Raw genomic sequence first — 22,567 nt, 5'->3', positions numbered from 1 at the left:
CCCAGTGACCTCTGTACCCTTTAATTGCATCATTCCTCTGCTTAACACCCCCCATATGTATTGATTCCATAGGGGTGACCTGCCGCGCCTCCCACAGCTACCTGGTATGGATTGCATAGGAATTTCTGCCCCACCCTCCCCTGCGGTGTCCTAGGATCAGGGTGGCATGATGGGGAGGCCCCAGGCTCAAAATGTGAATCGTGGGCCTGCCACTTCCTAGCTTCATGACCTTGGGAGAAGCAAGTTGCTTAATTTCTCTGAGCCTCAGTTTCCTCACCTGCAACATGGAAATATTAAGACCTCCCTCAAATTGATATTGTGAAGGTAAAAATGAGTGTCTGTAAAATGAGGAGAGTTACACAGGCCAGACATAAGAGTCTATGCATGTCTCGATTCCATAGGGGGCAACCTGCCCCACCTCCCACAGCTACCTGGTATGGATCCCATAGGAATTCTTGCCCCACCTTCCCGCAGCTGCCTGCTCCTGCCCCTGCCCCCTGCTGCTTCCTGAGCACTGCAACACAGCTAGCTAAGAAAAAAAAAGAGTTCTCAGACCTGGATGATTATTGCACTTGTACTTGACTGACAGCATGCTGGAGATGCTGCTGGCAGCCCACCCAGGTCCCAACAGCCGGCCAGGGCACCAGTGGGCCTCTTCTCCAGGTGGGAGCTGCTTGACCTACGAGTTATGCTTGCTGACCTCCCAGCCTCAGTGGGGACCACTCTGTGGTGTGACCCATGCTCCAGAGCTCCCCGTGGATCAGCTGCAGCCACACTTGAATCTTGACCGCCTGCCCCTCCTCTGGCCTGACACACTCTCCTCACTCCCCTTCTCCTGGACCCACATGCTGCTCTGGCCACACGGCTGGAAACACCAAATTCGGTGATGTCCCTGCTTTCAAGCACTTTCACATGCATTAGCCGGTTTGGTACTCCCAGCCTCCCTGAGCCAGCCAGGGCCCCTATTTCTATCCTAATTCTAATAACACCATTAGTACCTCGTTGGGCACAGAGCCAGAGCCTAATAAATGTCAGTCCCCCTCCTTTCCTTGCCTTCTTCATACATCTCCTCCATCCATTAATCATTGTTTTGTACATTCTAACTTCTTATCCGATGAAACAAAAGCCACTAGAATGTACAAAACCTTACTGAGCCACGTTTTGCAAACCCCAGATCAATTAATGTTTGTCACACACTTACAGGCTCTGTGGCAACACTCCAGTCACCACAGAAGACAGAAGATCATGGCCACAAAGTTTGGTTTAATTTTTATAACAGGAGATGGGTCAGAGTGCACTTCAGTGTTTTTGTCAGTCTTTCCCCAAATCAGTTGTACGTGCGTATCACAGACCTGCCATCAGACTCAGTGACTATGAAGGAAGCCTGAGAACTACCTCGGCTCCCATAGCACAGTGGTTATGGCGCCAGCCACATACACGGAGGCTGGGCCAGCTAAACGACGATGATAAATGCGACAAAAAATAGCCAGGCTTTGTGGCGGGTGCCTGTAGTCCCAGCTACTTGGGAGGCTGAGGCAAGAGAATCACTTAAGCCCAAGAGTTCGAGGTTGTTGTGAGCTGTGATGCCTCAGCACTCTACCAAGGGTGACAAAGTGAGACGGTGTCTCAAAAAAAAAATGAAAAAAGAAAGAAATCCTGAGAACTACAGGACAATTCTTACTCCTGCTGTATCTTTATGTGCCTGAAACCTGGCTCCTTGATTATTACCTAAGTCTACGAAACTGCTTGACTATAGTCAAACTTCCATAATATCTGAAACTTTTCCTTTCTGTGGATTACACAGAAGCACCTCTATTAATTATAAGCTGCAATTTACTACTTCAGTCAGTGCTCAGATGAATAACTTCTGAAAGCTTACCTACCTTGTTTGAGACTTGATTATAATTCAGCCTGATGCTAACTTCATAACCATCTTCATGCACAGTAGCAGAGAGAAGCTTTTAAAAGAGTTTTAGAAAGAATTCATAACTGTGGGTCTGGAACTCACTGCCTTGAGCAATAGTCTAGACATTCTGAGATGCCAGACTTTAAATATAATCAAATATTTAATTAACGCAAAAGGTAGGAAAAGAGAAACAAAGGAATAAAAACTAGATGAAATAAACAGAAAATAAAGAGCAAAGTGGCAGGCTCAAATAGTATGTATATTTCCACTAATTATAAATAAACTAAATACTCTTATCAAAGGGCAGAGACTGCCAGACTGGATAAGAAAGCAAGAATCAATTCTGTACTTCCTTCAAGGGACACACTCTAATCAAACCACATGACTATAGATCATCACTATGGTAAAGGTATTCTGGAGGGAAGTTTGGGGAGCCTTGGCAATTAAGGGATAAGTATTATAGTTGATAGTTGAAAGAAAAATTATAGCTTTCTCTGTAAACAGCAAGAGGAATTTAGATCCCACCACGAGGCACTAAAGTATATTAGTTTACTTTAGATCCCCCACGAGGGGTCAGATAGTAAATATCTTAGGTCTTGAAGGCCACGTGTTCTCTATCACACAAATCTAATATTGCTGCCCTAGCACAAAACAGCTGCAGATAACAGGTAAATAAATGGGTATAGCTGTGGTCTAATAAAACTTTATTTATAAAACTGAGCAGCAGGACAGGTTGGTCCCACAGTCTATAGTTGTAGATCTCTAGATTAAGCCAAAGAATTTATAAATGATCAAAACAGATTATTGACGGAAACTGAATAATACTTGAGAAAAAGACAGTTTCGATGTTGGCCTATTTGGTAGCAGAGGAACAAAAAGAGCCTATTTAGAAAGTATCCTTCTAGTTTTGTGACAGAGGAAGGCTCCTCTGACAAAAGTGTCTCTTTATCATGGTGAAGCAGGACATGGGGCTTGGGGTCTGACAGACCTACTTTAAGTCCTGAATCCCCCACAACCCAGCAGTGTAGTCTTAAGCAGGTCATCAAACCTCTCTGAGTTTTATTTTTCCTGGATGTCAAATAAAGAGTGTTCTGATTATCTACTGCAGTGTTAAAAACCACCCCAAATGTGGCTGCATTAAACCACATCACTTTATTATATTTGTGGACTCTGAAAGGGCACAGCAGATACAGCTTGTGTTTGTGCCCCAAGTCTGAAGCCTCAGCTGGGAAGACTCAAGTGAACAGAGGTGGTTGGATGTGGCACGGGCTTCTCACCACATGGTGCTGGACTCGAGGGAGTGCTGGAGGTGAGTCAGCCATGCAAGAGAAAGCCACGTGACCTTACTGAGCCACGTTTTGCAAACCCCAGAACGTCACTTCTGCCACACTTCATTAACTGAATAGTCACAAACTCACATAGATTCAAGGTGAGGGGATGTAGATTTTACTGTTTGAGGGGATGATTGCCAAAGAATCTTTGGGCATTTTTTTTTAAAACTGCCACAAAGGTAATACTCCTCCCTTGGAGGCTTGTTGTGAGGACTAGGATTATGAACTGGGTGCTCACCAAATGCACTGTTTAATGGTAACTCTTATGCTCATGGTAACTCTGCTACCATATTTTTTAACAGTGTGATTAAAGTGAACAATCTGGCTGGACTAAACCATGCTGGGTCTTTAGCTGTGACCATCAGATTTCCAGAGCATGTGGCATCTAAGCATGAGATGTTCAGAATCTCACTGTCTGAGGTCAGGCACCTCCTAAGCAGACCCTGAGATAACCCCCACTTGCAAGAGGCTCATAAGGGCGGCATTCACGCGAGAAAAGAGAAAGGAAGTGTGTAAAGCAGACCAGGAAAGGACAGGAAAGGGAAGGCCAAGTCCCTGGAGAGGATCCCTCATCGTTGATGCTTCTGGGCCCAAAGTTTCACCTCACTCACCTTTCCCATCCTGGGTTCTGCAATCAAGGCCCGGAATTCAGGGTTATTCTGAGCATAAGACCGGAGGTGAGCAGAGATGTGCTCCAACTGTTTTCTCCAGTATCCTAACAAAAAGAAAAGAAATCAGCCACCTAGGTTATTCTGAAGCTAAGAAAGAAAACTGCTAGGGCGGAACATACATTCTCAGGGAGACTATTTTTCCTTTACCAAACTGAACCTCAACTGTGTGCTAGAATAAACTCCATTTCCTACCCCGGCCCCCAGCTTCTTGGTACAGTTGATTAATCATAGAATAGTACAGAATCTCAAAAGAACATATTTTGATTGCCACACAAGGGGTCTTTTTTTTCTATGATTCTATCCCACATATAACTCACATAATATTTTAAATGCACAGTTTGAATTTTGACACATATATATATCCCAAACAATATATAGGACATTTCCATGACTCCAAAAATTTGCCTTGGGCCCCTTCCCAGCCTGCATAGGATTTAAAGCACATTTGAATTAGGTGCCACCAATATAAACGTGAGAGATTTCACACAGGGCTGGATATCAGGCTCCCCATGCAGCAGCACTGGGCCCACTTTCCTGCACAGCCTTTGCGCCTGAGAAGCAGCTGGCTGTGTGGGCAGGACCAAGCCCTCCAGCCAGCACGGCCCCTGCAGTCCCAGCTGCCTGCCTTTACTTCCTTGTTGTGCCCCGTGGCCACCTGAATCTGCAAACCCACATCAGATCCCACCTCGTCATTTTACCAGTGAGGACACTACAGCTGAGAGCTATCAGGTGGTTTTTCCAAGGTCAGCCAGCGTGGTTTAACGGAAAGAGTGCATTATTTCAAGTGCAGACAAACCTTCATTTAAACCCTAAATCCACCCTTATTAGTTAAGTGATTTTGAGCCAGACACTTCAATCTCACTACATCTTCCTTTTGTTACCTTTAATGTGAAACTAATGTCTTCTACTTCACACATTACTGTGACATTAAATAAGAGAACCTAAGTGTCTGAGTTTTGGTTGCCCTGAAAGAAGATCCCGAGATAAAGATGCAGGGTAGGAGGTTTCTTTGGAAGGTGATGCTGGGATGCACACATGAAGGAGCAGAAATAGGGAAGAAGGACTGGGTTAAAAACTGGTTAGTACTGTAGGAAGTGGGAGCGCAATCCTGCTGGGGACCCGTGAGGAACCGCGCAGGAACTCTTACCACCGGAGGACAGAGAAACTAGGGAATGTCCTCTCTGGCTCCTTTCCCTGTGTGAGAGTGGCCCCGGTGCTGGTAATTCTCGGACACTTCTGAGTGGTGCCTGCCTTCGTGTAGGCAGCCTCCTGATGTTGTGGACAAAGCCAGAGGAGAAAGGCAGGCTGGCAGTCGTGTGCAGAGCCATCTACCACAGCCATGTTGAAATCAGGCCTGGCACCAGGGGAACCTGCTATGGGTAACTGAGGTAACACTTAGAGCATAGTGAGCCTAGCACGGAGTTTGGCCCAGTTGTCATCCATCCCACAAGTATTTACTGAACATTTTCTGCCTGTCATGCACTATTCTAGACCTAGTATGTAGGAGGGAACGAGATCCTTGTCCTTATGTAGCTTACATTTTAGTGGTTGTAGATCAAATGCAAATAAACAGGAATGCAGGAATCTGTGAAAATGAGGTTCCGACTGAGAACATACAATACCATGATGCACAATTCCAGCATCAAATCTCAACTCTCAAAAAAGCACTGAGGAAGGACTTGGTGGGAGGAGTCTTTGGCAAGGTGTGATTATAAAACTGTGAGGTGAGTTCTGCTTCCTTCCAGCTCAGCTTGAAAGAGAGATTCCAATGGACTGCCTTCTGCTATAGGAAACTGAAAACCTGTTTCTATTATCCATTGCCACCAAACAAAACACGCCGGAACTTAGTGGTTTGAAACATCAACCACTTTCCTGCTGATACTTCTGCGAATCAAGGATGTGGCCAGTGCTCTGCAGGGATGGCTCATCTCGGCTGCACATGGTGTCAACTGAGCCATCTCAACTGGCAGTGGGGGAATCCAAGATTATCTTACCCACAAGGCTGGGGCCTCAGTAAAGATGGTGCACATTGCTCAGGGCTTGCTGGAATAGCGGAGCCTCTCTCTTCTCATGGTTGCTATCTGTACTCATTCAAATGTTTGGAGTCTTTGGATCGGCTGTTGGTTAGAGTGCCTCTGTTCTCCTCCACAGGACATCTCTCCTCCTTCAGTAATCTATTTGAACTTCTTTACATAGTGCCGACTTCCTAGAGGCACTAGTACAGGGAAGCTTTCAGCTCTCCTAAGACGTAGGCCCAGAACTCTCTCTCTCTTGCCACATTATCTTGGGCAAAGCAAGTCACAGGGCCAATCCATATTCCAAAGGAAGGGAAAAATCTCTTCCATTTGAGGACAGAAGGGATGTGAGGAATGATTTTGACCATCTCTACAAACAATCTACCATAAGATTGATACCACACTCAGACCTAGAAGAGCTCAGTCAGACTGGACTGGGTTCTGCCTCCTTGTAGGGAAAGACAGAAGGCAAAAGAAGAGCTGAGAATAACCAACTTCTGGACATCAGCCTGGGCCTGAGATGCTGAATGGACCTACTTGCTAGTAAAACTATATTAAAAAATAACAGCAATTTTTAAAATCTCCAGAAATGGTTCTAAGGTCATACAGCAAATGAAGAAACATGTAATGAATAAAATGTACTAAAACTTAGGAAAGTGAGAGTCAATGGTGTTTGAACCATGACTCACTCCTTTCTGCCCCTTCTTATCTAGGCCTGGGTATAGCCAAGAACACAGGGCTTCCTCCCCTAATAGCTCCCAGTCAAGCCTGCCCTGATCTCCTAGAAGGGACAGGAAGTCAGCATTTCTCAATCTGCCCAACTGTCCATGGCATAGGCTAAGTCCTAGGAAAGTACAGTCGATTGGTGGGGGCTCCACTTGTGGCCTGGGAGGCTCTACATGTGGTCTGGTAGAATACAGGAGTCCAGATCACCTATTCCTGGTTCATTCAGCACAGATGCCATGTTGGGAGAAGCAAGTCATGAAGATCAGAGGCTATAGCTGCACTCACACCCCTCTGCTGGGTGCCCAGGCCCTAAAGCAAAGAACACAATTTTCTCCACCGCCCTGGTCCAGAACACTGGTTCATATTTTGCTAAGAGGAAGAAGCAGGCCAAAAAAAACAGAGTTCAGAGACCTTCCCCAAGGAAGTGACTTCATTTGTAACAGTGTGGCAAAGTTCAAGCCTAAAGATGCTCTAAAACAATGGAGGGTATAATAAAAACAATTAAAAGAAGACTGGCATATTCATAACAGATAATAGGTAGTCAGTTTACTACAGAGAACCAGCATAAGAATAACTCTCCTGAGGTCAGAAAAATATTCAAATACTGACCTAAAAAACTACCCCAGGAATGGATCCCAAATTTAATTAGATAACTCTGTGAAGCAATTTATATCCCGTGGCATGGTTGAAAACAACAGAACAATCATCTAGCAATAAGTGGAGCTTCATGGCTGGGTGTGATCAGGAAAAGAAACAGAGAACCCTGCTAAAACCAGCATCATCTTAGGGTGGCAGGGTCCATGTCTGTCAAGGATATGCTCTCCAAGGAGCAACATCAGAGGCCCCACACTGTGGGGGTGAAATAGAGTTCACTAAAACGATCCAGCCAGTCACTAAACAGACCAGCAAATAACAATAACAAGACCGGGACTGGGGGGAGGTCAGTACCCAAAGTTGATACAGTGTATTTTGGCAGGGCACAGGGCTCCTGCCTGTAATCCTAGCACTCTGGGAGACCAAGGCGAGAGCATCACTTGACGTCAGTACTTCAAGACCAGCCTGAATAAAGTAAGACCTCATCACTACTAAAAATAGAAAAAATTAGCCAGGTGTTGTGGTGGGCACTGTCGTCACAGCTACTCAGGATGCTGAGGTAGGAGGATCACTCGAGCCCAGGTGTTTGGCGTTGCCGTGAGCTAGACTGAGGCCATGGAACTCTAGCCTGAGAGATAGAGCAAGACACTATCTCAAAAAAAAAAAAAAAAAAAAAAAAGTCCAGTTTCCAGCAACAATTGAGACAGTCAAAGAAATAAGAAACTCTGACCAACACAGAGTGGGGGACGGAAAGCAGGCAACAGAAACTGCCCATGATAGCCCATGATAGCAAACAGACGTTGGGGATTTAAGACTTCAAAGCAGCCGTTATAAATATGTTCAGGGCACTAAAGGAAACCATGCTGAAAGTAGCAAAAGAAGGTATAGTGATAATGCTTCATTAAACTGATAATATAAACAAACAGAAACTATATAAAAAAGGAGAACCAAATATAAATTATACAGCAGAAAAGTACAAAGGCTGAAAAAGAATGAAGGAACAAACAGAGTCTAAGAGATTTGTGGGAAATATCAAGTATATCAACTCAAATAATGAGACTCTCAGGAGGAGAGAGGACAGAGGAGTAGACTGGAAAAATTACTTGAAGAGACAATGGCCGGACACTTCCCAAACTTGATGAAAAACATGAATTTATACATCCAAGAAGCTCAACAAGCAATGATTACAATAAACTCAAAGAGATCACAGTAAGACACATTATCAAACTGTTGGAAGACAAAGACAAAAAGAGAACGTTGGAGGAAGCCAGAGAGAAGTGACTCGTCACTTCAAGGGACCCCCACTATATTAGTAACAGATTTGTCGTCAGAAATGTGGAGGCCAGAAGACAGTGGGTCAACATATTCAAAGTGTTCAAAGAAAAAAACTGCCAGCAGATAGAATAAGCCTCTTCCACCAAGAGGAACCAGAATAGTAAGCAGATACATTTCAAACAAATGAGCTGGAGCAGAACAGTAGGATTCATCAGAGAAGTGACAGGAATCACCAAAAGTAAGTAAGGAGGCAGTTTGAGGCAGCTTGCCTAGATGGGGACTGGCTGAGAGTGGGGAGAAGCTCCTGAATCCAGGGACGGTGAGAGAGAAATCCCCAGGGCTTTTACAGTCTTTAGGAGAATACAGGGTCCTGTCTAGAGATTGCACAGAGATGTTGCTCACTAAGAGAACCTACATGGAATCAGACACCCAAGCCTAGAGCACCCCCTGCTGGCTGCCCTTCTGAGGGCCTACACGCCAGGGATCTACAGCCACCGCTGCTACGGCTGGGCTACTTTAAAGAGCAGAGGGGAGGTGGGATGCTCCAGAGAAGCCCTGAGCAGGCCCCCTCCACCCTGGTGCAGGCTGCAGTGGAGACTGAGATGTGAGTGGACAATGCTCCCTGTAGCTCTGTACTCATACTGCTCGGGATGGAGCCCCAGGGAGCCATTTTGAGAGTTTGAGGTAGGGCCGTGCCCCGCCATGGGGTCAAGTTTGGGGTGATGCAGCTACAGCCACTACCTGGCCAAAGAGGGACCGGGAAACCAGGCTCTCTGAGCATACTCTGGACAATACCCACCATCCCACAAGGGGCTTCTGTGGGCCCAGGACTAAAGTGGACCAAACTCCCCACAGCTTCATGCTGTGCCGCTTGCCTGAGCAGGGCCCTGCCCTCTGTGGGCACAGGCCACGGGCACCATTCTGAGAGTTTAATGCTGAGCTGCACCCTGAGCTCAGACCAAGTTTGAGGCAATATGGCTGCGGCTACCACCTGGCCGCAGAAAGACTGAGCTCTCCAAAGCAGATGTGAGACAACACCTACCCAGCCTGCTACGGGTGGCTCTGGGACTGGAGACCAGCTTGCCCAGCCTACCTGCAGCTATCACAACCCCACGGGACCCCCTGCATACCACTCCTACTGCCATCCCCACATCACAGCCCTTGCTCACCCCTGGCCCACTACTAACTCTGAGAAAGGCACCTGAAGGCCCAAGAATTGTCCCACCAGGACCCACTAACACTGGAGCCAGCATAAGATGGTCTAGGGCCTAAAAGCAAGTATACTCAGCATGCCATCACTGGGGCCAGAAGACTGGTTCATAAGGTATCCAAGTCCCCAGAAAAACTTCACCACAGCCTCAACTAATGACGTACCCTATGTCACCAGGGAAACCACAGACACCCTGTGTACTACCAAATAAATCATACAAAGATCATATTACTGTAGGCACCCAAACTCAGAGCCAAAGTGTCCTACTCAATCAACAACGTACTACATATATTCATCTTCAGGACACATAGTATCCCCCATGAAAGCAATTTCAAAAAATTGGAAAAAGTGACTGCTATACCAGATGTGCAGATATCAATGAAGGACACAGGAAACATGAAAAAGCGAGGAACTATGACCCCAAAGGACCACAGCAAATGCCCAGCAACAGATCTCAGGTCCAACCATTCCAACGACTCCAGGGTCGAGTGTGGTCTCCAGTCTCCCACAGTCAATTCTGGTCTCATGGTTGCACTTCTTTGGCCATGACCTCCAGACCAGATACAGCTTGGGCCACTCACCAGTCCCACAGCAGGGATGACCCGTGCTCAGCCCCACCTGCTTTGTTTCCCTAGAACCTTCTGAGGGGCCCTTACATGTGTAGTCAACAGAGGGGTTGCCAGTTCAGTGAGGGAAGGGGTATGCTTGGCTGTGCACATAATGTAACAGCATGGAACAGAGGCCCTTGGCCAGGAAGAGTAGGAACATTCTGAGCATCTCTAACAGGCCCCTTTCTGACTGAGAACACTGGCTCCCTGCCTTCTTTTCTAGCCTGAGGCCAAGAAGGCCCCAAAGAGAGGATTCTAGACTGCTCAGGCAGCCTCAGACACGGCAGCTCTTCCTAAAGCAGACCCTACATCCTGTCCTCTACGCCAGATTTCTACACCTTCACACTTTCTGATGTTCCAGAAATCGGGGTCACCGCAGGGCAAAGTGGTGCCTCTATGATAAGGGTGAGCTTTGACTGTCTTTCTCATTTGCTCACTTCACTCTCACTCCCAGTATTCTGAGCTGGCTAGAATGTAAAATTTTTATGCTTCATAGGATGTTATTAAGAAAGTTAAAAGACAACCTATAGAAGGGTAGAAAATACTTACAAATCATCTATCTGGTAAGAATCTGGCATCCACAGTATACAAAGCACTCTTAACATCCTAACAAGACAACCACCCAAACTGAATAACAGGCAAAGCATCTAAATAGACATTTCACCAGCAAAAACACACAAATGGCCAGTAAGTACACAAAGAGATGCTCAGTGTCATTGGCCATCGGAGAAATGTTAATCAAAACTATAGTACTTTATGCCTACTATATGGTTATAATGAAAACGTCATATAACAACAAGTATTGGCAAAGATGTGGAGAAATCATGACCCTCATATACTGTTGGTCAGAATGCAAAGTAGTGTAACCACAATGGAAAATAGTCTGGAAGTTTCTTAAACAGTTAAACATGTTACCATGTAACCCAGAAGCTACACCTCTATGTATAAACCCAAGAGATACATTCACCAAAAAAAAAAAAAAAAAATGCTCACAGTAGCATTAGTCATTATAGCCAAAGGGTGTACACAGCTCAAATGTCCATCAACTGATGAATGAATAAACAAAATGCCACCTACCTGTACAGTAAAATACTATTCATCCATAAAAAGGAATGAAGTACTAAAACTTGCTACAACATATATGAACTTTGAAAACATTATACTAAATGAAGAAAGCTAGTCACAAAAGGCTGTATATCGGCTTCCTTTACCTGAAATATGCAAAATAGGCAAATCCATAAATACAGACAGTAGATGGGTGGTTGCCAAGTACTCGGGAGAAGGGGTATCGGAGTGACTGCTTAAAGACTGGACAGGGTTTGCTTTTGAGGTGATGAAAATGTTCTGGAAATCAATAATGGTGATGGTTGTGTAACGCACTAAATGTTATTGAAATGTAAACTTTAAACCAGCCCCATCCCCTTGGCCATTTCCTGTCTGAAATTCAGCAAATCAAGGGGTGTTTCCTGGCCTGCCTTAGGCCTAGAAGATTTTCGGCTCTAATTCAAAATGGTGAATTATATGCTATGTGACTTTCACCACAATTTTTAAAAAATGAAAAGAGATAACAGCAGATGGCAACCAGGAAGCAGACTGACAGAAGGAGGCCGTGTGTGCCGTCGGAGTGATGAACAGACAACAGAGCTAGGAGCTACAGTGTCAGAGTACTGAAAGCTTCAGGAGAGCTCTCTTTACATAAAGAAAATTATCTCAAAAAAAAAAAATAAATAAAGGAACTTACTTCTTATACAAAAAATAAATCTAAAAAGAAATAAAAAAGAAAAAAAATTTTTTTTCAGAGAAATAGTTCCCAACTGACCAGAAGACAGTGCGTCTTCCCCCTCACCTCTTCCCGGGCTGACAGCTGTGAGGAGAGGTTTGTGATCACTCATTTTCTCCTGCCTCTGCCTTTGAGAAGCCAGCTCCAGTTCCTTCTTTGCCAGCAGCTTGCCAGATGGGTAGAACAGGCCCACAGTCTGTGTGCCTGTGTTCTTCTTAGTCTCAGCATCAGATTTGGGCAGAAGAACATTCAGGGAATGCCAGGCAGATCGGGGCTGTGCGCAAGCCAGAAAACATTTTAAAAAAATTAGAATATAATGTAATTAGTCCTCCGTTTCATTCATAGAAAACAATTCTAATCAGAATGAAAAACATCTCCAAAAAAGTACACTTTGAAGGAGTCTTCCAGCTCTTCTCTCATTTTCCTTGCTCTTTCTCAGCAACTATCAGACTGATCCATGAACCAGCCCCATCCCCTTGGCCATTTCCTGTCTGAAATTCAGCAAATCAAGGGGTGTTTCCTGGCCTGCCTTAGGCCTAGAAGATTTTCGGCTCTAAGATCCAATGGAACACAGACTACACTACTCACGCACATGTAACTAAGAGGTACCAACATTTTCTCTAATCCACTGTCCTGCATCTGAGGCTGGGAGCTGAGAGGACTACCAGGTAAGGTTGTTTGGGTTGTGCACTGCACATCACTGTAGCAAAAGTAGCATCATTCGCATGCTGGACACCACGTATTTACACTGTATTAGGAGAATTTTTCCATTAAAGGAAAGGAAATGCCTGCCAAATTAGTATATTACAAGCAATTTCCAACAGATGGCAATAAGCATCTTGGGAAAAGAACACCGTCCTTTCATTGCATATGGCTAGTAGCAGGCCTAGGATCTATGTGGTTCCACCTGGGTTTAAGAAGGCCACGAACCCCCTAAAACCGTATGAGAAGTACTGAGTGTATATGCTTTCTATCTAACAATTACCAATCTTCAAATTTTTATAAAAAAGAGATAAGAAGAAATCTTTGCCCAGCTTAGAGAAATTCATAAAAATCTGACACAAAGCTTGCTGTTAGAGCTTCAGTGCTTCTGAAAAATTACTGTGTAAGATTTTCTTCAAACTATGCCCAGCTGTTACAAATGGCAAAAAGCTGTCTTAAATACCTAAGTTTTCTAAAATACAAAAGGGCAGGGGAAAGAGTTGTTGGAATGTTACATAAAAAATTCAAGATAAGTAATGTGGGTGCGTGCAGCTCAGAGATTAGAATGCTGGCCTTGTGCAGCAGGGGTGGCAGGTTCAAACCTCCCCTGGCCTGCTTATCACGCACAAAAAGAAGAACAACAACCACCAAGGAATTCAAGAAAAGTACATTCTATCCCATGTATTTTAAATCCACTTCTCCCTAGGGCATGATGTCCACTGCCTTGCAAATGCAATTAGAACTCATTCAACTACAGACAAAATGCATATTTAGATCTTTGATTCAAGAAGAAATCATTTGGTGTTTCAAAACTAAACTGACTGAATGTATTTACAAAGCTAGTTGGACCTCCCTGTGAAAGGCCTAACTGTCCTGGTTCTCTTGGGTTGATTCACAGGGTGGAGAACACAAATCAGAGTCACATCCTCCCCCAGGGCACCAGTTCCTACTACAGCGGAGGTCTCACCTCAGAAAAAGGGCGTGGCTCCCCAGCACGCAGAGCCAGGCTGCTGCCCACGCTAAGTCTCCCCGAAGACTTCACATAAATACCACAGGAGCCACAGAATCGGGCAGACAGGTGGTTGCTGGCCCCACATTTAGGGCAAACAGAGTAGCCAGAAGGAATGCCGAGCTAGAGGATAGAAAACATTTTCATGAATATTAGAGTTATAATTTTCCCTTATATTCTTATACCAGACATTCTCTAGCCATCAAAATAACAAATACTCAATACCCTCTGACCAAAAATTCTACCTTCTAGAATTTATCTTACAGATGGACAAGTAAAAAAAAGTATATTCCATGTCATCCCCTGCAGCATTGTATTGTAGAAGAAATCACTGGAAACTACCTGCATGTCCAGCAACAGGGGATGGCTTGAGTGTATCAGTACACAGACAATGGAATATTACAAAGCCTCTGGAAAGAATGAGGAGGTTATTAACAAGATATAATGCTAGGCAAAAAGAACTGGATCAGAGCTTATAGTGAGTACCAGTTTAATTATCAAGACTGGGTGTAGTGGCTCACACCTGTATTCCTAGCACTTTGGGGGGCCAAGGTGTGAGGATCGCTTAAGGCCAAGTGTTTGAGACCAGCCTAGGCAACAAAGCAAGACCCCCATGTCTACAAAAAATAGAAAAGAACATTCAGGTATGGTGGCACACGCCTCTAGTTTCAGCTACTGAGAAGCTGAGGCAGGTGGATCCCTTGAGCCTGGGATTTCGAAGCTATGATGGTTCCACCACACTCTAGCCTGGTGACACAGAATGACCCTGTCTCAGTCAATCAATCAATGCCAGCTGAAAGAACTGGGTGTCAGCAACTGCTGCTGGAATAGGGAACTACGGGACTGAGATAAGAGGAAGACTTGTCACTAGACCTTTTTTATTTATTTGCATATGCTACTCAGATAAATATATAAATAATTCTGAGTGTTGTACTTAAAAGGTAGAAAAGCCAGCCAGACACAGTGGCTCACATATAATCCTAGCACTCTGCGAGGCCAAGGTGGGTGGACTGCCTGACCTCAGGAGTTCAAAACCAGCCTAAGCAAGAACAAGACCCCCCTCTCTAAAAACTATCCCCCAAACATTGTGGCAGTGCCTGTAGTCCCAGTGACTCGGGAGACCGAGGCAAGAGGATCACTTGAGTTCAAGAGGTTGAGGTTGCTGGGAGCTATGATGCCACAGCACTCTAGCCAGGGTGACAAAGTGAGACACTGTCTCAAAAAAAAAAAAAAGTAGAAATGCCAAATGAATGAAAAGGTCTGACCTCAAAGAAATGCAAATCGAAACAGCAATGAGAGACCATTCTCTATGTAGGAGAATTATCTCTCTGTCCAGATTCTTAAGCAAGAAGTGATTTCTGCAGGCCTTGGAACAGATGAGCTCCCTCAAGGCTAGAGGTGAAGGGTTCAACAGAAAGAAGTTCAGTTTTAAAACACCCACCATGGCTCCACATCAGTCGCACAAGGACACCTCCCTGACATTCCCCTGACCACACCTGGAGCAGAAAATGGTCCCTCCTGTCTGTTTTTTTGTTTTCTTTCTTTTTTTTTTTGTTTTTTTAGACAGACTCTCATTATGTCGCCCTCAGTACACAAAATGAGCTTAAGTGACTCTTGGGCTTAAGCGATTCTCTTTTCTCAGCCTCCCGAGTAGCTGGAACTTCAGGCGCTAGCCACAACACCCGGTTATTTTTTGTTGCAGTTATCATTGTTGTTTGGCAGGCCCGGGCCGGGTTTGAACCTGCCAGCCTTGGTGTATGTGGCCGGTACCCTAACCACTGAACTACGGGCACTGAGCCAGGTCCCTCCTTTCTGAGCAGGCGGAGAAAGGGCTTTATCCCCAGTGCACAGCGACTAGTGAACGAAATGAAATTTACAGGCAGGACCAATACTCTACTCTCCCATCTCCCTCCCAATCCAGAAAACATAAAAAGCCCCCAAACAATACATGCCCTGGAAACACAATCTTTTCTTGCCCAAAGGAGTAGAATCATGATGGGCTTCATCAAGTAATACAAAGAGCACCCATTCCTTTACACAGATCACAGAAAATCAACAAAACCGATGCTTCACACATCCTGATATTCTGCAATACCCTCACTATGCAAGTCTGTTGTTGATTTAATAGAACAATATTAATGAATAAAGGAAACAAAGAGATATGAGCTACCCAGGGTATCACGACGGAGGCTTATCTTCTATCCTTTGGGGTTGTGGTTCCCATATGGAAATCCTTCACCAGCACTGCCTGTAGGATCCTCCTACAACAGGCATCCTAGGAAGGTAATCCCAGTAAGAGATTTTCTCACTTCCCCAAAGGGGATGGTAGTCACAGTGACTGCTACTTGGTCACCTACTAGGTACAGGTACTGTTTCAGCCCTGTCCCACACCTGTGAGGTAGGTATCCCTATCTTCCCTGTTACAGAAAGGGGCACTGGGGCACAGAAAGGGTAAGACTCAGGATTTGAAACCAGGCCATCTCATTTTAAAGTTGATTCTTCTCCACAACTCACACACTGCCCCTTCAATACAACAGATGAAGTTACTAAATCAATGAATAACTGATTCAACTGAAAATTGAATGCACATATTAAAATTTATTCCATATGTAATACAAAAAATGTGCACACTAGGGAAAACATTTGCTAATGGCAATTTTTTCTCAAAGATGGACTTTTTTTTGAGACAGGGTCTCACTCTGTTGCCTCAGCCTCCCAAGTAGCTGGGACTACAGGTGCCCACCACTATGCCCAGCTAATTTTTCTATTTTCAGTAGACATGGAGTCTCACTCTTACTCAGGCTAGTCGTCTTTTTTTTTTTTTTTTTTTTTTTTGAGACAGAGCCTCAAGCCATCACCCTGGGTAGAGTGCTGTGGCATCACAGCTCACAGCAACCTCCAACTCCTGGGCTCAAGCGATTATCCTGCCCCCGCCTCCCAAGTAGCTGAGATTACAGGCACCTGCCACAATGCCCGGCTATTTTTTTGGTTGCAGCTGTCATTGTTGTTTGGCTGGCCTGGGCTGGATTTGAACCCACCAGCTCAGGTGTGTGTGGCTGGTGCCTTAGCTGCTTGAGCTACAGGCGCCGAGCCCTCAGGCTACTCTTGAACTCCTGAGCTCAAGCAATCTACCCATCTTGGCCTCTCAGAGTGCTAGGATTACAGGTGTGAGGTACCACTCCAAGCCACAGATGGACATTTTAGTTAACTTTATTTGCCCAGTTATATCCTGTTCTGTTTCAGGGCCCACTCAGTTATTCTAAAACAGACGTTGTTTTAGAGTAGGTTTTAGAAGAGGTCACATAAGAACATCCAGCATCCTGAGCAAGGAGACCTCTCTGTGTACATTTACCATTATTTCTATGCAATTAGAGGCAACTCCTTTGGGTAAATTAAAGGAAAAGTTCCTTGCAAACTTGTGATATATTTCAACTATTGACTCTTGAATATTGACACAAAACTTGCCAACTTGAGTTTTTATATATAGTCCTCAGACCTTTCATTGAAATGCATCTGTTGGCTCAGCACCTATAACACAGTGGATTCAGAGCCAGCCACATATACCAAGGATAGTGGGTTCGAACCCAGCCCAGGCCAACTAAACAACTGCAACAACAACAACAACAAAAATAGCCAGGCGTTGTGGCAGGCGCCTGTAGTCCCAGCTACTTGAGAGGCTGAGGCAAGAGAATTGCACTCTACCGAGGGTGACATAGTGAAACTCAGTCTCAAAAAAAAGAAAATAAAGAAAAAGAAAAAAGAAAAAAGAAATGCATCTGTTCAAGAAGATTTTAACATAACATTGCTTTAAAGAAAGAAAAGTTATCTTACCACATCATATTTATGCTTAATAAGCAAAAAAAAAAAGACATAAGGCTATCAGAGTAAACATGTATCATTACTTCTGTGCCACTTCAGTAATAAATATTATCATTGTGACATCTCAACTCTGATATTCAGATAGAAACACAATTATTAAAACAAATTCAATTTGGAAATCAGACCCAGAAACAATTATATCACTGACAATAAAATCAATTTAAATTATCTCATTATTTATGTAAGTTCAAAACGCCCACGGAAAAGATGTATGAGAAAATAAATTTTTTGTTTGGCAATTAACTTAAATCTATCAGCAAGCTCATTCTAAGAACTCCAGAAGTTCCACTGTTTTCTATTTTTATGTGTTCTCAACCTCACTGTTACTCTCTCCAGTGCCCTGGAAAATTACAGATGTCATTTCATGGTGGGAGAATGATACAGAGAGTCTGAAACCACATTACCAGACAAAGAACTGTCAACAACAGATACCCTAATATCACATCAGGTTTTATTTTGGAATATATGTGTTTTCTGATTGAAAATACACTGCATTAATGTATGTTTAGTCTCAGTTCTTAAAAAGAAATACATATTATGTAATAAAAACCATCTTTTCAAAAAACTACACAGATTTTTCCTTCTGGTGATGGTAGATTAAAAACATATGAAGGAGGGAGGGTATTTGGGGGGACCTCACCTAATGTACATGATGCAATGGTACATTTCAAACATACTAAGAAATGAGTATAATAGTGATAGATGTGTTACTTAGTAAGCATTTCACATTGTATATCAAAGCAGTACACTAAACCCCATAAATGCATCAATGCACAAAGCTATGATTTAATAAAAAATAATAAATAAATAAAAACATACCAAATTACTCCCACACAGAAAACAAGTAAAAATCTGCTCATTAATACACAAAGGCAGTGAAGAATGAAGAGAAGCAGGTACATTCTTGTAGCAAATACACACAGGAGGAGAAGAGCGGAGTTAGTGCCCATCTCCGGGGCAGGACACACAGCGTGTATCAAGTGGAGGGCAAAAGCAGCATTTCTGGCCAGCAAAACCAGAAAATTGAAACTGAGGAATCTTTGGCTGCTGAAGAGGTAGGTAGCAAAGAAAAGAGACAGGGAGGGAATTCTCAAATTCTGTATACTCGCATCTCTTACTGACCCCTGAACAACATTAGATTCAAAGCAGATCAGCTAAAGATAAAATATCTGAAGGCAGACCAAATTTTCTGCTTCCTCCACCAAAATTTTTTCTTGGGTGTTAATATGTTGGAGAGTTTTAGATTGTATCCTATCATCATGAATGTTAGGCTGGGATGCTTTTAGATTGTTACTGTTCTTTGATGAATAGTAACTGGGTTTTTCTGTTGTTATTTGTTTATTTTGCTTTAGCAGGTAACAATACTAGGTGGCCATAAAGTTTGTATGCAATTTAAAGTAGTATGCAATTTTAAACTGCTCACAAACTTTATGGACACCCTGTATATATGTCTCATTTGGGGAATGCACTGCCTGGAAGCAACCAAAACTAGTACCTCTCAAAAGAAATGAAAATCAACTTAGTGCAAGTCTAAAATGAATCAGATGTTGCAACCAGCCAACCAGAATTTTAAAGCATCTATTCTCTCCACAAAGAATAAAAAGATAAGAAATCTCAGCAAAGTGGAACACTAAAAAGATAAATGAAAATTCTGAAACAGAAAAAGATAATATTTGAAATAAAATATTTACTCAATCAACTTAATAGCTAAAAGGTGATGGTAAAAGCAAAGTGAACTTGAAGATCAACAGAGATCATACAATGTGATGAGAGAAAAAAAGATTTAAAAAATGACCAGAACCTCAGAGACCTAATGTATTCGATAGTATCAGACAGTTCAACAGATGTGTGTATGGAATCCCAGGATAGTAGAAAGTGAATGAGGTAGAAATCGTGGATAAACACTTCCCAAATTCCGTGAAAGAGAGAAATTTAATTACAGGCAGTCCCTGAGTTACAAAAATCCAACTTACATACAACTCGTGCTTAAGAATGGAGGCTACAACAGATTATAGGTAAATGCACTGTACCAACTTACATACAAATTCAACTTAAGAACAAACCTACAGAACCTATCTGGTTCATAACCCAGCGACTGCCTGAACAAGGGGTTCTCAACACACAGCAGCCAGAATAACTGCAGACAAGTTCACTCTGAGAGATGTGATAGCCAAACTGCTGCGATCCAACAATAACAAGCAGCTAGAGAAAAATAAGACATCACACACATGGAAATGCCAACCTGATTCCAATACGCCTTCTGAGCAGAGACCATGGGGCCAGAAGAACATGGAATACCTTTTAAGTTCTGAAAGAAAATAACTGTCAACCAAGAATCATATATCAAAAAAAGTCTTTAAGATTGTAGTGAATTCTCTGGCAGCCAACCTGCATTATAAGAAGTAATAAAGGGAGTTCTTCTGTTTGAAAGGATATGATATGAGAGAGAATCTCAGATCCTCAGAAACAAATAAAGAATATCAGAAATAATAAATACTGGTATAAATACAAAAAAAGTAGTTTTTACCATAAGATTATAACAGAGCCGCCAATTCCTATCACCTTGTGATCTGTATCACAGTTGCTTACAGTATTCAGTACAATAACAGGCTGTACAGGTTTGTAGCCTAAGAACAATAGCTAGACCACTCAGCCTAGATATTTAGTAGGCTATGCCACCGAGGGCCCTGAAAGTACTGTCACCCTGTGATGTTCGTACAGTGATGAAAATGCCTAACAACGTATCTCTCAGAATGTATCCTTTTTGTGAAGTAATGAATTGTATTTGACTCTTCAATTTCTTTCATCCATGTTTTATAATTTACAGTATACAAGTCTTTCATTTCCTTTCATCTCCTACAGTTGGAGGTTTTAATACCCCTTTCTCAGAATTTGCTAGAACAACTAGACAGAAACCAGTGGAGATATAGAAGATCTGTCAACATTCTACTTTGACTTAGTTGATATTTATAGGATATAAATATCAATAATAGAACAATAACAGAACACACATTCATTTCAAGTGTACCTGGTATGTTTTCCAAGTTATATCATATGGTGGACCATAAAAGAAATCTCATTAATTTAAAATAACTGAAATCATATAGAGTATACTCCATAACCATAATAGAATTAAATTTTAAATCAATAATAGTAAGATAACTAGGGAAAACTCACATATGTGAGAATTATTTTATGTTGTTGTGTTTTTGTTTTTTTTTTTTTTTGAGACAGAGTCTCACTTATTTTGTTGCCTTCGGTAGAGTGCTGTGGTGTCAGAGCTCACAGTAACCTCAAACTCTTGGGCTTAAGCAACACAGATGTCTGCCACAATGCCCGGCTATTTTTTTTTTAGAGAGAAGATCTTGCTCTGGCTCAGACTGATCTCAAACTAGTGATCTCGAGATTACAGGCATGAGCCACCATGTCCAGCCCATATTTGAGAATTAAACAACCAATTCATAACATAAATTGTTAAAGGTCAAAGAAGAAATCATAGAGAAATAAGATTGCTTATTAAGGTTGCTTTGAATTGAATTATAAATAAGATTGCAATTAAGGTTGCTTCGAATTGAATTATAATGAAAATATAAATATGTGGGATATTGCTAAAGAAGTTCTTAGAGAGAAATTTATGGTTTGTATTAGAAATGATGAAAAATTTGAAATCTATGAGTTATCGTGTTAATAAATTAGGAAAAGATCAAATTAAACCCAAAGCAAAGAGAAAGAAATGATAAAGAACAACATCAAAACATAGGATACAAAAAATTGAGAAAAATAAATGAACCAGAAGCTGTTTCTTTGAAAAGACCAACAGAACTTACAAGTCTCTAACTAGAAAGAGAACAAGAAAATAAGAGAGAGAGAGAGAGAAAATACACACATCCCAGATACCAGGCCATGAAAGAGGGGATGATATCACTATAGATCCCAGAGACATTAAATGGTAAAAAGAAAATGTCATGATTAAAATGCTGGAGACCATGTAGAGAAATTGAGACCTTCATAGATTGCTGGTCAGAATGCAAAATGGTACAGCCATCTTAGAGAAATGTATGGCAGTTCTCATAAAATTAAGCATGAAATTTAATAAGACTTAGCAATTTTATTCCTGTTTACCCAAAAGATATAAAAATTATGTCCACACACAAACTTGTATGTGAATGCAGCATTATTCACAATATTCCAGAAGTAGAAAGAGCACAAGTTCCCAGGATTGTATCAATCAGGACCGGCATATTCATACTGAGGAATACCGAGGATTGTATCAATCAGCACCGGCATATTCATACTGAGGAATACCGAGGATTGTATCAATCAGGACCGGCATATTCATACTGAGGAATACCAAGGATTGTATCAATCAGGACCGGCATATTCATACTGAGGAATACTGGTCAACAATCAACATGAAAAGCAATATTAATAAATGGAACCACATGACAGAACCTCAAAAACATTCTGCTAAGTAAAGGAAATAAAACACGGAAAAACCACATACGTCTATAAAAGGCAAAATCGTAGTGTCAAAAAAGGTAAGTATTTTGGGGGTCTAGTGATTCAGGGGAAGGGTTTATCCACAAAGAAAAAATGAGAAAACTTTTTAGGGTAAATGGAACTGTTCAATATCTTCATTGTGGTGGTTGTTAATATAATTACATAATTACCAACATTTATCAAACTGCCCAATTAAAATAGGTGAATTTTATTGCACATAAATTATATTTCAATAAACTTGAGAACAAAAAGTGCCTTCAAATCTACTCTTAGACAAACAGAAATTAAACACAATATTCAAAAGACACCTTGTCCAACTAGCCTATTACAGGTTGAATTGTGTCCCCAGAAAAAGATATGA

General features: G+C 42.5%; 1 protein-coding gene across 7 annotated transcripts in view; it reads right to left on the bottom strand.

The window, feature by feature from the left end:
* The window catches only part of DZANK1 (double zinc ribbon and ankyrin repeat domains 1), a 72,547-nt gene that overhangs the window by 9,878 nt on the left and 40,102 nt on the right, over positions 1-22,567 (bottom strand). For 6 of the 7 annotated variants that reach the window (XM_053573970.1, XM_053573965.1, XM_053573966.1 and 3 more), the window contains 4 exons: positions 13,786-13,950; positions 12,183-12,390; positions 3,849-3,952; positions 1,884-1,958 (listed from right to left, as the gene is read on the bottom strand). In XM_053573970.1, coding sequence (XP_053429945.1) covers positions 1,884-1,958; positions 3,849-3,952; positions 12,183-12,390; positions 13,786-13,950 — 552 coding nt within the window. The remainder of the gene's footprint in view (positions 1-1,883; positions 1,959-3,848; positions 3,953-12,182; positions 12,391-13,785; positions 13,951-22,567) is intronic. The other variant, XM_053573967.1, reaches the window with a different exon arrangement.

Source organism: Nycticebus coucang, chromosome 21, assembly GCF_027406575.1.
Source record: "Nycticebus coucang isolate mNycCou1 chromosome 21, mNycCou1.pri, whole genome shotgun sequence".
Taxonomy (NCBI): Eukaryota; Metazoa; Chordata; class Mammalia; order Primates; family Lorisidae; genus Nycticebus; species Nycticebus coucang.
Note: the sequence above shows the minus strand (reverse complement) of the source record. Positions and strands in the feature narration are given on the sequence as shown.